At 50.3% G+C, this 13,570-nt stretch overlaps 4 protein-coding genes and 1 non-coding gene across 5 annotated transcripts; 2 read left to right on the forward strand and 3 right to left on the reverse strand.

Moving 5' to 3' along the window:
* Positions 1-151: 151 nt before the first annotated feature.
* Positions 152-1,369, reverse strand: AKAW2_10396A (zinc-dependent alcohol dehydrogenase; the record flags this gene model as incomplete). Its single annotated transcript, XM_041686723.1, has 3 exons — positions 152-259; positions 312-768; positions 828-1,369. 3 exons carry the CDS (start codon positions 1,367-1,369, stop codon positions 152-154), a joined length of 1,107 nt encoding a protein of 368 aa, XP_041537116.1.
* A 3,696-nt stretch (positions 1,370-5,065) lies between these two features.
* AKAW2_10397S (glycoside hydrolase family 35 protein) lies at positions 5,066-8,492 on the forward strand (the record flags this gene model as incomplete). Its single annotated transcript, XM_041686734.1, has 9 exons — positions 5,066-5,200; positions 5,255-5,331; positions 5,394-5,696; positions 5,749-6,015; positions 6,063-6,078; positions 6,125-6,220; positions 6,268-6,402; positions 6,449-7,115; positions 7,165-8,492. The coding sequence occupies 9 exons, from the start codon at positions 5,066-5,068 to the stop codon at positions 8,490-8,492; spliced, it is 3,024 nt and encodes a 1,007-aa protein (XP_041537117.1).
* A 261-nt stretch (positions 8,493-8,753) lies between these two features.
* Positions 8,754-8,824, reverse strand: AKAW2_t10014A. Its single transcript has one exon. It is a non-coding gene; the product is annotated as a tRNA-Gly (tRNA).
* Positions 8,825-9,201: 377 nt separating this feature from the next.
* On the reverse strand, positions 9,202-10,830 carry AKAW2_10398A (uncharacterized protein; the record flags this gene model as incomplete). The annotated part of the gene is made up of 1 exon (XM_041686745.1): positions 9,202-10,830. One exon carries the CDS (start codon positions 10,828-10,830, stop codon positions 9,202-9,204), a length of 1,629 nt encoding a protein of 542 aa, XP_041537118.1.
* Positions 10,831-11,612: 782 nt separating this feature from the next.
* AKAW2_10399S (fungal specific transcription factor domain-containing protein) lies at positions 11,613-13,277 on the forward strand (the record flags this gene model as incomplete). Its single annotated transcript, XM_041686756.1, has 2 exons — positions 11,613-11,636; positions 11,685-13,277. The coding sequence occupies 2 exons, from the start codon at positions 11,613-11,615 to the stop codon at positions 13,275-13,277; spliced, it is 1,617 nt and encodes a 538-aa protein (XP_041537119.1).
* Positions 13,278-13,570: the final 293 nt, after the last annotated feature.

A 13,570-nucleotide genomic window follows, 5' to 3' on the forward strand; every position in this document is an offset into this window, starting at 1 on the left:
ATTTGATGTCTTTAGGGAGCAATGGACCCTAAGTTCGAGAGCTCACATGAAACAGGAATGACCAGGTTTCTTGCTTTGTTCTGCAGTACACAAACCAATCAAAAAGTTCGTGGATCAAGTGTTCCAGGCAACTGATACCTTGATGCTGGACTCAGTTATCACTGCTCACTTGAAGGACAGTACGACCAGCCAGCTGGCCCTTGGCCATCTTATCGACCCATGAGTCCAAGTCCTCCAATTTGCCCTTGGTTAGAACAGGCTATTACCCGTCAGCACAATCCACGTCATACAAGGTTTACAACAATACTCACATGAACAATGCCTCTTGCAGTAAACTCCAGCGCCTCCTGGGTGTCTTGCAAAGTACCAGTTATGGATCCCACGATGTTCAGTTTCTTGAGTGCTATCATCAGCGGCGGTGCACCAGCCAAGATCGTAGGATCATTGGGCAACCCAATAGCCACCATCGTGCCATTTGGCCGAAGATACCCCGGTGCCGCCGCATAAACAGCCTTGGTGGCCGCTGTCACAATAATGCCATGAGCACCATACTTGGTGACCTTCATGACCTCTGCCGCCACATCGGGCGTCTGCTGGAAATCGATGAACACCTCTGCCCCAAGCCGCTGGCACAGCTCGCGCTTCTCCTCGCCACTATCAATAGCAATGATCCTCATGCCCATGGCCCGCGCAAACTGAATAGCCAAGTGACCAAGCCCACCTCCAGCACCAGGGAGGACAATCCACTGTCCAGCCTTGACGTTCGACCTGAACCATCATTCATCAGACCAAGCCCTCACTCAAGAGCAAGAGGAGAAATTACTAACCTCTTACAAGCCACATAAACCGTCAACCCCCCACACATCATCGGCCCAGCCTCCTCATCACTCACCCCATACGGAATCCTAGACGCATACCGTCCATCGGCAAGACAATATTCCTGAAACGTCCCCGGCATCGTAAACCCACTATTCTTCTGATTGATGCAATTCACTTCACCCGTTCCCGTCAAACAGAATTCACACTCCCCACACACACTCGCGATCCACTTAATTCCCGCTCGGTCACCGATCTTCCATCGCTTCTCCATCCCCTCGCCTACGGCAACTACTCTACCAACCCCCTCGTGGCCGGCGATCCCCTTGGCCTCGGGCCTCATACTTACCCCGAAACCGGCCCATTCATCGTGCAGGAGGCCCTTGTCGGAGCCGCAGAGACCCGTCCAGGTGATTTTCACGAGGATTTGGCCTGGGCCGGGTCTCTCGACGGGGATGGTTGAGATGGTGGTTGTGGAGGTCGGGCCGGTGCCTTGTCGGACGGCGGCGCGTTGGTGCGAGGGGAGGGAGGTGGTGGGTTCAGTGATGGTCATTGTGTTTATTTAATTGAGGGTATACTTCAGAATCTTGCGATTGGAAGGGTATATGCCAGGTGGGTAGGATGCGTGTGGATGTTGTTGTACAGATGTGAGACAAAAGAACAAGTGATAGACGTAAGGGGTGACGTGACGCCTTTATTCAGGAGAAGAAATAAAGAGTAGAGAGATAGATGGGGGAGGAGGGGCTACCTTGGCTTTAAAATGGATTCTCTTTGTAACTACTTACTTCACAGCTCCTCTTTTTGTCTTGTCCCAGCAAACCCCCTCTTCTCTCCCCGCACGCTACACGTGATGAATGGTTCATTCCTTGTCCATCTATTATACGCCGAAACTATGTTTCCTACGTACTGGGATACTTGCTGCTGCATCTAAGTCTAGCTGCGTAGTACTACGCTTTTAGGTGTTTTAGATAGGTGGTGGCCGTGGACCGATGCACGATTATGCAGTGGTAGGATCTGTTATTCAAGGTAACTATAGTACTAGAGATGCGAGATGAGGAGTGAGATGTCCTTATTCGTTAGATTGATCTCTGGTATATGATAAGAGCAGTCTTGAGGACAGAGAGAGAATGATCATTCAAATGCTGTTTCCGTCATTTACTGTGTTACACAACCCCGCCAGCCTGTTCATAACTAGAACTAAGTTATGTGCTCTTTATCTTGACCCTTGCAGATCTGCATCATAGTAGCATGCCATATAGATCGACTATTGCAGTTCCCCTCCTATAGTATTTCATCTTATTGGTTATTTTGTGTTTGCTTGAACCTTCTCGCCCTCCATTCATAGGGGCGTCGTTACTTGTTGTCCTAAGAGGGTTGCTTGCAGTGCGAGATGTTCGAGTATAGTAGAAAGGGGTGTCATCTAGGAGAGAACTCTAAAGGCGCATATGTGTAACAGGCCAGAAGAATAAACTCTAGCCATCCTTCATGATTCCCCTTCCTGAGGTATAGTATGCTAGTAATGCACACTGCACTCTAAGAATTAGTCTTCCGCAGTGACCATCATATGATCCAACTTTGCTTTTTACAAAGCCCGTTGACTCGAGTCTAGGGATTTGGTCTTATCAAGCCCCTCATCTTCTGTCCAATTGCCTTATGGAGAGGCAATATTAGCCATTTGTTTTACAGCGGAAGTGCGGGGTATAGTCACCTCCGTGATGCGGGTTAGCGTCTTAGCTTCAGTCTTCTTGTCCTAATTGGATTCTTGAAAGAGGGCATGCTTCGCCACTACGGTTTTTGGTGGTCTGGAAGCTGCAGTGGGCCATGGCCGGTAAGCTGCATGCATAGTGTCGGTCGGTCTTCGGTGTACCCGAAGTTTAGCCGTATGAGTGGTTTGTTGTTCATTTGCTTGATGCCTCGGGGTAATGGCTGGCGAGCCGAGGCATATTGCTGTATTAGTCAGTTTAGGATTGTGTTGTGTGCTCATGCAAGGTAGTGCGGGCATCCGCTTTGTAGGCTTTCTTCTGCATCTAATGCCTGGTTTACCTGTCGCTTTTCAGCATGATATCTGGTTACAAAGAACCATGCGACCAAGGTACCCGATCTTGATAGAAGATCAAGATCCTGATTTAAGCTTATCGGTCAGCTCTATTCTAAGGTTTCTGAAAGTGGAGCTGACGTGATCAACGGCTTGTAGTAGTGGGCTGTGAGAATTATGCCTGTCAAGCATCTCGCGTCTGAGGACCTTGGGTAGCACATATGTTGGCTGCATCATATGCCCGTCACATACTTATGCAGGGAAGTTTAGTGTCTAGTTTATGCGATGAGGCAACGGTGTCAGACTTGAGAGCAGCAGTGGATGGGCTCACGTCCAGGGCTGCTTATTGTCGAAATCGTAAATCCTGTGTCATGGGTGAGGACAGAGTAGGGGTGTGATTGTCCAAAGGTCCAGCTTCCTAAATGCCTTCTGGTCTTCTCACGACGAAGCATTGTTCAGAAGCTCAAAGCCTACTTCCTCCAGCCGAAAGTATCGTCGCACGGACAGCTACTTGCGTATCAAGGACAATTGACAGTGAAATGAGCGTTTGCCTTTCTAGAATAGGCTCTTCTCACACAATAGGTCAGACCAGATAGTGGGATCCTGATGATCCTGGATGATATATTGATGTGTATTGCATATTAGAGTGTTTTGGTGATCTCGTTCGTTTATTGCGCTTGCTCTTCCCGCGTTTGACATGTCAAGCTCTGGCTGGATACTACAATGTCAATGCGAGCAGACCCATGCATCTTAGAGCTTCACGCTTGGTGCTTGGATGTAACTATAGACGATCATGGTAGAATAAATCTCGGGGTTACGGCACCATGATTGCATGTAAATTGACCTTGCAGTCGTTTGCTGCTTGACAACCAGTATTATGGTATTGAATCGAAGTTGAGTCCTTTCAAGGGAGTATGACGTCTGGAGACCCTCACTTGGTTAACGAATATCCGCCGTGGCTTAACCAAGCCACAGTCCAACTCTTATCTGATGGCTGCTATGGTGATTCATTGTCTGTGGAGCTCAGAGTCATTGAGGTCGGCATGTCCGGGAAGCAAGCCAAATATCCGGAAGCCTACGTAGATGAGCATTTAGTGTTCAAAGGTGAAGCCCATTCGATAGACTGAACAATTTCACTCGAATAAATCGACTTCGGACAATGGTCGGAGATACTTAAGGCAGACATGTCAGAGCATGTATCGCTAGTTGGCCTGGACCCATCGGCTAATTTAATCAAGCTCGGACAGCTGAACTGTGTTGTTTGCTTGAACTTGCATGTCTTGCTACTTTACCTTTAGGGTGCGCACGTCCTCGGACACAGATGTATACAAAAGTTGTTCCTCCAGTCATATCTGGTGGCATGATTTCGGTTGGCGAGCGGCGAAGGATTTCGTCATATAGTTTGGAGGATGACTGACTAGACTTCCAGACAGGTCAGTGATCGCAGTATCCACCACGGACAAGAAACCAACGTTTCTCCGGTGGCACCCCGCAGGTCAGCCATCCGGAAGCTTAGGCTGATTGGGCTTCGCTCCAGGGTCCTCCCGCAGTGGGTGGGCACCATGAAAGAGAACGCTCATCTATGAGCAAGCCAACCGACATCTGATCGTCAGGAGAGAGGAAGCATATCTTTAAACGTTCCTGCATGAGATAGTCACTGTTCCCTGAAAGACCAGCAGATAGAGGGAGGGATAGATGAGCAAGTTGCAGACGAGAAGAGGGGAGCGGGAGAGTAGAGAAGCAATTAACCGGCGCGGGAGAGCCAATGCGGAGAACCGGGCCAGACTAACCGGATGAGGCGTCGTCCCTGTGGAGGATCGTCATTCCAGTTGCCTGCTTCACTTTGCAATTTCATGGCTTCCTGCGAGCTTGCTTGAGCATCGCGGCCCTGTTCGGACCCTGCCCGCTACGCTATGCCCAACTAACCCCATGCTAGACACTCGAGACCACCAATTGACTCGACAGGTCCCACTTCCCCTCCTACGATGATGTCGGTGTTGCTAGGATCCGACTCATGGCTCGACTAGTTATGTTCACAGCTGCGTACATTATTCAGCGTCGGGACGGACATTGAGGGGGTGGAATGAGGGCAATAAAGTGGCTCATTCCCCCGGAGCCTGCTGGCATGATGCTTCCCCGAGCTATCGCGGAATTTGACACTCCCCGTGCCCTTCGACCCATTGGCGTTTACTTACGCCCCGGGTGTGTTGCATCATGAAGCTTTCCTCCGCTTGTGCTATTGCCTTGCTGGCTGCACATGCTGCTGGGGCGTCCATTAAGCATCGGATCAATGGCTTTACTCTCACGGAGCATTCTGACCCGGCCAAGCGGGAACTGTTGCAGAAATACGTATGCACTTCTTTGGATGGCAGCACTTCTGGCAACTGACATGGTGTCTACTAGGTCACTTGGGATGATAAATCCCTCTTTATCAATGGCGAAAGAATCATGATATTCAGTGGCGAGTTCCACCCATTCCGGTAATACTGCCCTTCCTTCTCTCTGTACTTGTGTTGACTCGGGGGTTTCTTGATCGCTCTAGACTACCAGTAAAAGAGCTCCAGCTTGACATCTTCCAAAAGGTCAAGGCGCTAGGATTCAACTGCGTATCCTTCTATGTCGACTGGGCTCTCGTTGAAGGAAAACCCGGGGAATACAGGGCAGATGGCATTTTTGATCTGGAGCCGTTCTTCGACGCGGCCTCGGAAGCAGGTATCTATCTGCTCGCTCGTCCGGGCCCGTACATCAACGCAGAGAGTTCCGGTGGCGGATTCCCGGGGTGGTTGCAGAGGGTTAATGGCACTCTCCGCACAAGCGACAAGGCCTACTTGGAAGCTACTGATAAGTATGGCATAACTCGCCCCGGAGACCTATGGCGCGTGCTGACTTTTTCACAGCTACGTTTCTCACATCGCTGCAACCATTGCCAAGTATCAGATTACCAATGGCGGTCCGATTATCCTGTATCAGCCCGAGAATGAGTACACTAGTGGCTGCTGCGGTGTCGAGTTTCCCGACCCGGTGTACATGCAGTACGTTGAAGACCAGGCTCGTAATGCCGGTGTCGTGATCCCGTTGATCAACAACGATGCTTCGGCTTCGGGGAACAACGCTCCTGGAACCGGTAAGGGGGCAGTTGACATCTACGGCCATGATAGCTATCCGTGAGTTTAGCATGTTCTTGATTGAAAACACTGGCTGACAACTATAGGCTTGGATTCGACTGTGTATGTTTATCTTGCATCTCAATGTGCTCGTCGCTAATTTGTCCAGGCGAACCCTACGGTATGGCCCTCGGGTGACCTGCCTACCAACTTCCGTACCCTTCATCTTGAGCAAAGTCCGACAACGCCATATGCGATAGTTGAGGTCAGTATACGTACCTTGAATAGCATTTCGAGTTTAACACCTCGCAGTTCCAAGGTGGTTCGTACGACCCTTGGGGAGGACCGGGATTCGCTGCGTGCTCCGAACTCCTGAACAATGAGTTCGAAAGAGTGTTCTATAAGAACGACTTTAGCTTTCAGATTGCCATTATGAACTTGTACATGGTATGTGTGCTCGAAACCTAGGCTAGTATATGGCTAACTTGGGTAGATCTTTGGTGGAACTAACTGGGGCAACCTCGGTTATCCTAACGGATACACCTCCTACGACTATGGTTCGGCTGTGACTGAGTCCCGCAACATCACCCGCGAGAAGTATAGTGAACTTAAGCTTCTTGGCAACTTCGCCAAAGTGTCTCCGGGTTATTTGACGGCCAGTCCTGGCAATCTGACAACTTCCGGATATGCTGATACCACGGACCTGACTGTAACGCCTCTGCTCGGAAACAGCACTGGCTCTTTCTTCGTGGTCAGACATTCGGACTACAGCAGCGAGGATTCAACATCATACAAGCTTCGTCTTCCTACCAGTGCTGGTACCGTGACTATTCCTCAGCTTGGTGGCACGCTCACGCTTAATGGTCGCGATTCGAAAATTCACGTGACAGACTACAATGTCTCTGGAACGAACATTATCTACTCTACCGCCGAGGTCTTTACCTGGAAGAAGTTCGCTGATGGAAAGGTTCTCGTGCTTTACGGAGGTGCCGGTGAGCACCACGAGCTTGCCATTTCAACCAAGTCGAATGTCACGGTTATCGAAGGATCTGATTCTGGCATCTCGTCAAAGCAGACCTCCTCGTCTGTTGTGGTGGGCTGGGATGTGTCGACCACTCGCCGCATCATCCAAGTTGGCGACCTGAAGGTTCTTCTCCTTGGTAGGCTCACTCCGACCTATTTTTGTTACACTAAGCTAACTCGTAACAGACAGAAACTCTGCCTATAACTACTGGGTGCCTCAACTTGCGACAGATGGCACTTCACCAGGTTTCAGCACCCCGGAGGCGGTCGCCTCATCCATCATCGTCAAAGCGGGCTACCTTGTTCGGACTGCGTACCTCAAGGGCAGCGGACTTTACCTCACCGCAGACTTTAACGCAACCACTTCCGTTGAAGTCATCGGTGTCCCGTCTACGGCTAAGAATCTATTCATCAATGGAGATAAGACGTCGCACACCGTCGACAAGAACGGGATCTGGTCAGCCACTGTCGAATACAATGCCCCTGATATCTCTCTTCCCAGTCTGAAGGACTTGGACTGGAAGTATGTCGACACTCTTCCTGAGATCCAGTCTTCCTACGATGATTCTCTCTGGCCTGCCGCGGATCTCAAACAGACCAAGAATACGCTTCGGTCTCTGACGACTCCTACCTCTCTGTACTCATCCGATTATGGCTTCCACACTGGCTACTTGCTCTACCGCGGACACTTTACCGCCACAGGCAACGAGAGCACCTTTTCGATCGATACACAGGGTGGCTCGGCATTCGGAAGCTCTGTCTGGCTGAACGGAACCTACCTCGGTTCTTGGACTGGGCTCTATGTTAACTCCGACTACAACGCCACCTACAAATTGCCTCAACTCCAGGCAGGCAAGTCGTATGTAATCACCGTCGTGATCGACAACATGGGCCTCGAGGAGAACTGGACCGTTGGTGAGGATGAGATGAAGACCCCGCGTGGTATCTTGAACTTCCTGCTTGCTGGGCGTCCGGGCAGTGCCATCAGCTGGAAGCTGACCGGAAACCTCGGCGGTGAAGACTACGAAGACAAGGTTCGCGGTCCTCTGAACGAGGGTGGTCTCTACGCTGAGCGCCAAGGCTTCCACCAACCCGAGCCTCCCAGCGGGAACTGGAAGTCTTCCAGCCCTCTTGAGGGACTTTCCGAGGCAGGCATTGGTTTCTACAGCGCCAAGTTTGACCTTGACCTCCCCAAGGGCTGGGATGTGCCACTGTTCCTCAACATCGGCAACAGCACTACGCCATCCCCGTACCGCGTGCAGGTCTACGTCAACGGATACCAGTATGCTAAATACATCAGCAACATCGGACCTCAGACCAGCTTCCCTGTCCCTGAGGGAATTCTGAACTACCGTGGAACGAACTGGTTGGCGGTTACTCTGTGGGCTCTTGACTCGGCTGGCGGCAAGTTGGAAAGCTTGGAATTGAGTTACACCACTCCGGTGCTAACTGCTCTTGGAGAAGTCGAGTCGGTTGACCAGCCCAAGTACAAGAAGCGGAAGGGTGCATACTAGGTTCTGTAAATAGCACATTCTATTTTGTCTAGTATTATCATAGGATAGCCAAATATTCTCCTGTCGGCTCAGTCAAGTGGCCGGGAGGTCGAGGAACTGAAACAGATTTTGAGATGCCACATGAAGCTACGGCGTTTTAAGTAGCACTGGGGTCTATCAGAAAACTAAAAGTAGAATCAGAGGAGCAACTGGAATGTTATTAACAATACTAAGGAACGGGTAGTGAGATGGGGATAAAAGAATGAAAAAGAAAAAAGAGAGTGCATCATCCGTGAATCGAACACGGGCCTCATCGATGGCAACGATGAATTCTACCACTAGACCAATGATGCTAGTTGATGTAAGAGCATGCTAGTTAATTCTCTATGTTCCAGTGCTACTGCAGGGACTGTGATTGTAACCGCAATAAAGAATTGCATGAACGGTTGGGTTTTTTGTTGCCAATGAACTGAACTCCATCGTGTCCGATATCGGTATGTTGTGGCTGATTCAATTGGCATTAGTCACGTCGGGCTTCACTACCTTGGCGAATTCCCCGTCGTCGACAAGGTCGCGGCTCGTTCTGTCTTGCGACCTTCTTCTCTCACCAACGTCGGTGTTGGCCAAGACGTGGCAGGTCCAAGCTATATGATATTCTACCTATCCGCTAGATTGATGAGTATATTCAAAGCAGTCGCTAAGATACAATGCGGCATACACAAGTCCCAACTTAGGAACAACATATCTCCTCAAACTCCACATCCTGATCCAAATAAGCCCATACCGGCTCACTCACCGTATAGTTCACATAAACAGCACATTGACCCTTACTCGATGGGCTAGTGTTCATGAAACGGTAAACCTGCTCCTCAGAAGCCATGACCATAGCCAGACCATCCACCCGAGAGATATCCGTGAACGGCCGAGAAACAACAACCGGCGGGATTGCATTGCCATGCTGATCCACATCGAAGTCGGTCCCCACGTACATGTCAAATTTGCACCACTGCGAGGTGGTGAAGCTGCCGTTGAAGTCGAAGTTCATTCTAATTCGACTCTTGTCTGGCTGGATTGCAAGCCATTGTGTGTTTTGTTTCATTTGCTCTGGTGTTACGCCATGTGACATGTCGTGGAAGGCTTTTGCGACTCTCCAAAGGGGCCCATGGGCCAGTGTCTGGGGCTGAAGGTACATGTATGCGCCGTATACGCAGTTGGGGAAGTATCTGGGTGGGAGGTTGAGACGGGTTGGACCGCGCATGTCGATGGAAGAGAAGATACCGGTGGAGAGTTGGTTGAACGCGGTGGTTTCGGGTACTCCTTGTGCGATTAGGTGCTGGAGTCGGGCACGATAGGTGAGTTGGTATAGGTAGGCGACTAGAGCGTCATTGGTTGATATCCAGTCCTGTCCATTGGGATCTGTTGCTTGCGCTTTGAGTTCTTGGAGCTTCTGACTGGAGAATCGTAGAACCCGGCCGAGGACTGGAGGTGGTGCTGGTTTGTTTGCTGCAGTGGAGGGCTCAGTATTGGAGCTTGTGCCGGGATCATCAACTAGGTAGTATGTTGTTTGGTTTGATTGGAGTGCAGATTCGCGCTCTTCCGATGTCATGGAACCCGGATCTCGAAGATAGGAGCGGATCTCTGGTGGCGGAGAAAGGATAGGTGTCCCTACAACATTCCCATCTCGTCCGGAAGGCCCAAGAGCACGATAAAGCTGTGCCAAGTCGCGTGCAAATTGAAAGAATCCACAGGCATCACAGGCAATATGATGTATACGGATACCGAGGGCGACACTCCCACAGGCGAAGCGAGTATGTTGTATGGCCAAGATCGGATCTCGACATACACCCTCTATCGTCGAGTCGAAGGGCGGCAGTAGAGCATTTCCAGAATCCGGCAAGTCAGTGAGGAGAAGGCGGTTGGATTTGCTCTTGATGTCATCTAGTCGTAGGCTACATCGCGCTTCAAGCAGCTCTGCTCCCAAACCAAGACTGACAATCTTGGGGCGATGGCTCCTAGGGTCGAAGTGCAGACGGCCTGTTAGATGTGGGTAGTAATCCAACACAAGAGCAAGCGCTCTTAGGAGACGGCCAACTTCGATCAGAGCATTATCGTCTGCGTTCGCGTCTGGTATGGGCTTCCTGTAAACAAAGACAGCATCCACAGGCACGAATGGTAAGACCATATGATCTAGGGGTCCTAGTTCGAATGGTGACTCCAGTACGGAAACAGCTGTTTCACTTGCACATTGCAGCGGATGTCGTGAAATGACCTGGACTTGCTTTGTAGATATAGTCGCAGACATGACTAGGCTTTGGGGTAGTTTCGAGGGTGGGACAGCGTGGTTGGGTTGGGCGTTCATAGAACGAACCGAGATTTACTAGCAGCAGATTAGACCCCTGACGGAGAGTGGTCCAATTTATATGGAAAACAGAATAATAGTGACCAATTAGCACTACCTTGTACTGTAGGGACACTTTAGAATATGCATGCATTGATAGTTGAGAGACTCCATGGTTCGGGACTAAGAGGCTTGGACGAATGACATCCTCGCCACGCTTTCTCCACCCCCAATTCGTCCGAACTTCACTCCGACCTCATCTTCGTCCGAACAAAGTGGACCAGTCCAACCAGTCCATCCAGTCAACCAATCCGTCCCTGATGATCCAGAACCGGAAAATGAGAAAGGGTACACGCAGCTGTACTGCATGTGAGTGATAAATATTTCTCCGCGTGTCTCCGAACCCCTGACATTGACCGCGGCCGCCTGTAGGTCGTCGTCGGAAAGTCCGCTGCATCTTTCCGTCGGAGGAATCCGACGTATGCTCCAATTGTGACAGGCGAGGGTCTACATGTGTTCCACAAGGCGTATCACTGGATCTGAACTCTAGGATCAATGATAGATCTCGTCAACGTCGCCGAGTGAAGTCGCGACATCAAAATACCCAGTCCGTGCCGCAAGCCACACCCAACGGGGAGACCATTCATGGCTCGAGCCAGTTCAGTGACGTCCTGGTGGCTCTGAAAGATCTACAAAACAGGATCGAGATATCGTTGCAATCGACTCGTAGTAATGTCCCAGCCCGAGATGTCGTCGGTTCATCACGTGGGGCCGACTCAATACAGAGTGATCGTGCCCCGATCATGAAGCTTTTGAATCATGAATTGGTAGGATATCTTACGGTACAGCGGCCAGGATTAAGCTGAGATGAACAGATCGGTCGAGTTCCCGAGGTTGAGAAAGAGGCATCTCAGCAAGTATCAAGTCAAAAATCTAAGCGCAACAAAACCTACCCATCTCATCAGCCCACTGAACATGCTGAAGCGCTCAAAGGCCTACTTGCGGCATTACCAACAGAACCTGAAATGAACGGAATCTTCAAGACTAAAAGTGGATGGTGGAACTCCTGGCGTGAATCGTTCGGGCTAAGCTGGGGCGACGAAGGCGATTCCAGCCTTGAGGTGTTCGCTATTCGGACTTTCCAGACCGGCCATCCAGCTCTAGTTGGAAGTCTCTTACTCTGCTTTGCTCTCAGCACGGGTGACTTTGCAAATTATCTTTCTTCAGTAGAACATTGGATCCTGAACAATGATGAGCTTGCTGGCAGTATATATGGCTTGCAGTGTTTGATGGGCCTGGGGCTCTGCTTCATGAGTTCCTTACAGCCCCGTCGTGCGTGGGCCACATATCGTAAGGCTAATACGCTCTTGCAGCTTGCGGGAATCCATCGGACACACCGGAAGTCCAATAGTCTGGATACAATTTTCTGGCAGTTGTTCTCGGCCGACCGATGGGTTAGTCTGCTTATTGGCCTGCCATATTCAGTACCCGAGAATCTCTGTGATCTTTATATTCCTCCACCAGAAGAGGAGTCATTAGTCAACTTTCATTACCGACACCTGTCAATCCTGACTGGTCGGGTCATTGATTGCCTGCAGTCTGATAAAAGTCCTACATTATCCACAGTCACAGGAGTGGACGAGAAAATCGATGAGATTACGGCGCATTTACCATTCGGATACCTGGATCTGGAGCAGATTAGACGATGTCGAGATGCAAAAGACAGGCACACTCGGGCTTTCCGCCTGGCTCATGTTCACAGCTTGAAAGCACAGCCATACATGCCATTATTCTTGCAAGGAGCCCAAGGCGATAAGCAGGAGTATAGTCGGATGGCTTGTGTGAGGAGCGCAAGGACTCTCCTAGAAGCGTATCTTCTCCTGCATGAGAGTGACCCTGCTGCGGCACGCACGGACAACAGCATCAAACAATCAGCACCGAGTGCGCTAACAGCAGCTGTGATTGTCTTCTTGAATATGCTCGGTTATGGGAGGAACGATGCTGCAGGTGCAGTACAGGAAAGAGCCGCCGAGAAAGTCTATGATGATGGGCTGATTGAACGGACGCTGATCGCTTTGAACAGCTGGTCAGAGGATCAACCAGGCTCATTATCTGGCCAGTGCCATGCCACGCTGAAAGACCTAGTGAAAAGCAGCCGAGGATTGCACAAAGGAGAGCGTCGTGAGATTGTCGTGCCATACTTTGGCAGGGTGACTGTTGATCGCAAAGAGGGCCCTTCGCAGGCTGCTGATCCCTGGCTAGAGACTTCAAGCGGAGAAGGCCCTTTGTTGGAGTCGAATGCCGATAGCATCGCTGCCTGGCCTGCCCTGTACGATGATTTTTATCTTACCTATTCCGGCCCATGGACAGCGCAAGATGATTATGTAGGAGGGCTCGTTGACAATGCCGATGCAGCAGCAGCTTTCGATTGGATAGCCGAGCCCGGTCACGGCTTTTGCCAATACTGACTAGATAACTCGGAGACATACTCTATTGCTCACCCGGAGACTTTCCTGGGTATATACTAGAATTCGTCCGGTGCCTTATTCGCACCCCGCATATTCCCAAAATTAAGTGCTGTGATTGGCTATTATGAGTGGACACGGCTGAGTATGCACAAAAGCGCTAATGTTTTGATGATGATTATTTGATGATTTGTAAGTTATGAAGTCATGTACTAACTAATGGATTGCCCCACACCAAACCAGTTAAGCATTTAAACATCACCTCCACCAGGGTCTTCGTGCGTTAGCCAGCACAA

The sequence above is a fragment of the Aspergillus luchuensis genome, chromosome 1 (genome assembly GCF_016861625.1).
Source record: "Aspergillus luchuensis IFO 4308 DNA, chromosome 1, nearly complete sequence".
Lineage (NCBI taxonomy): Eukaryota > Fungi > Ascomycota > Eurotiomycetes > Eurotiales > Aspergillaceae > Aspergillus > Aspergillus luchuensis.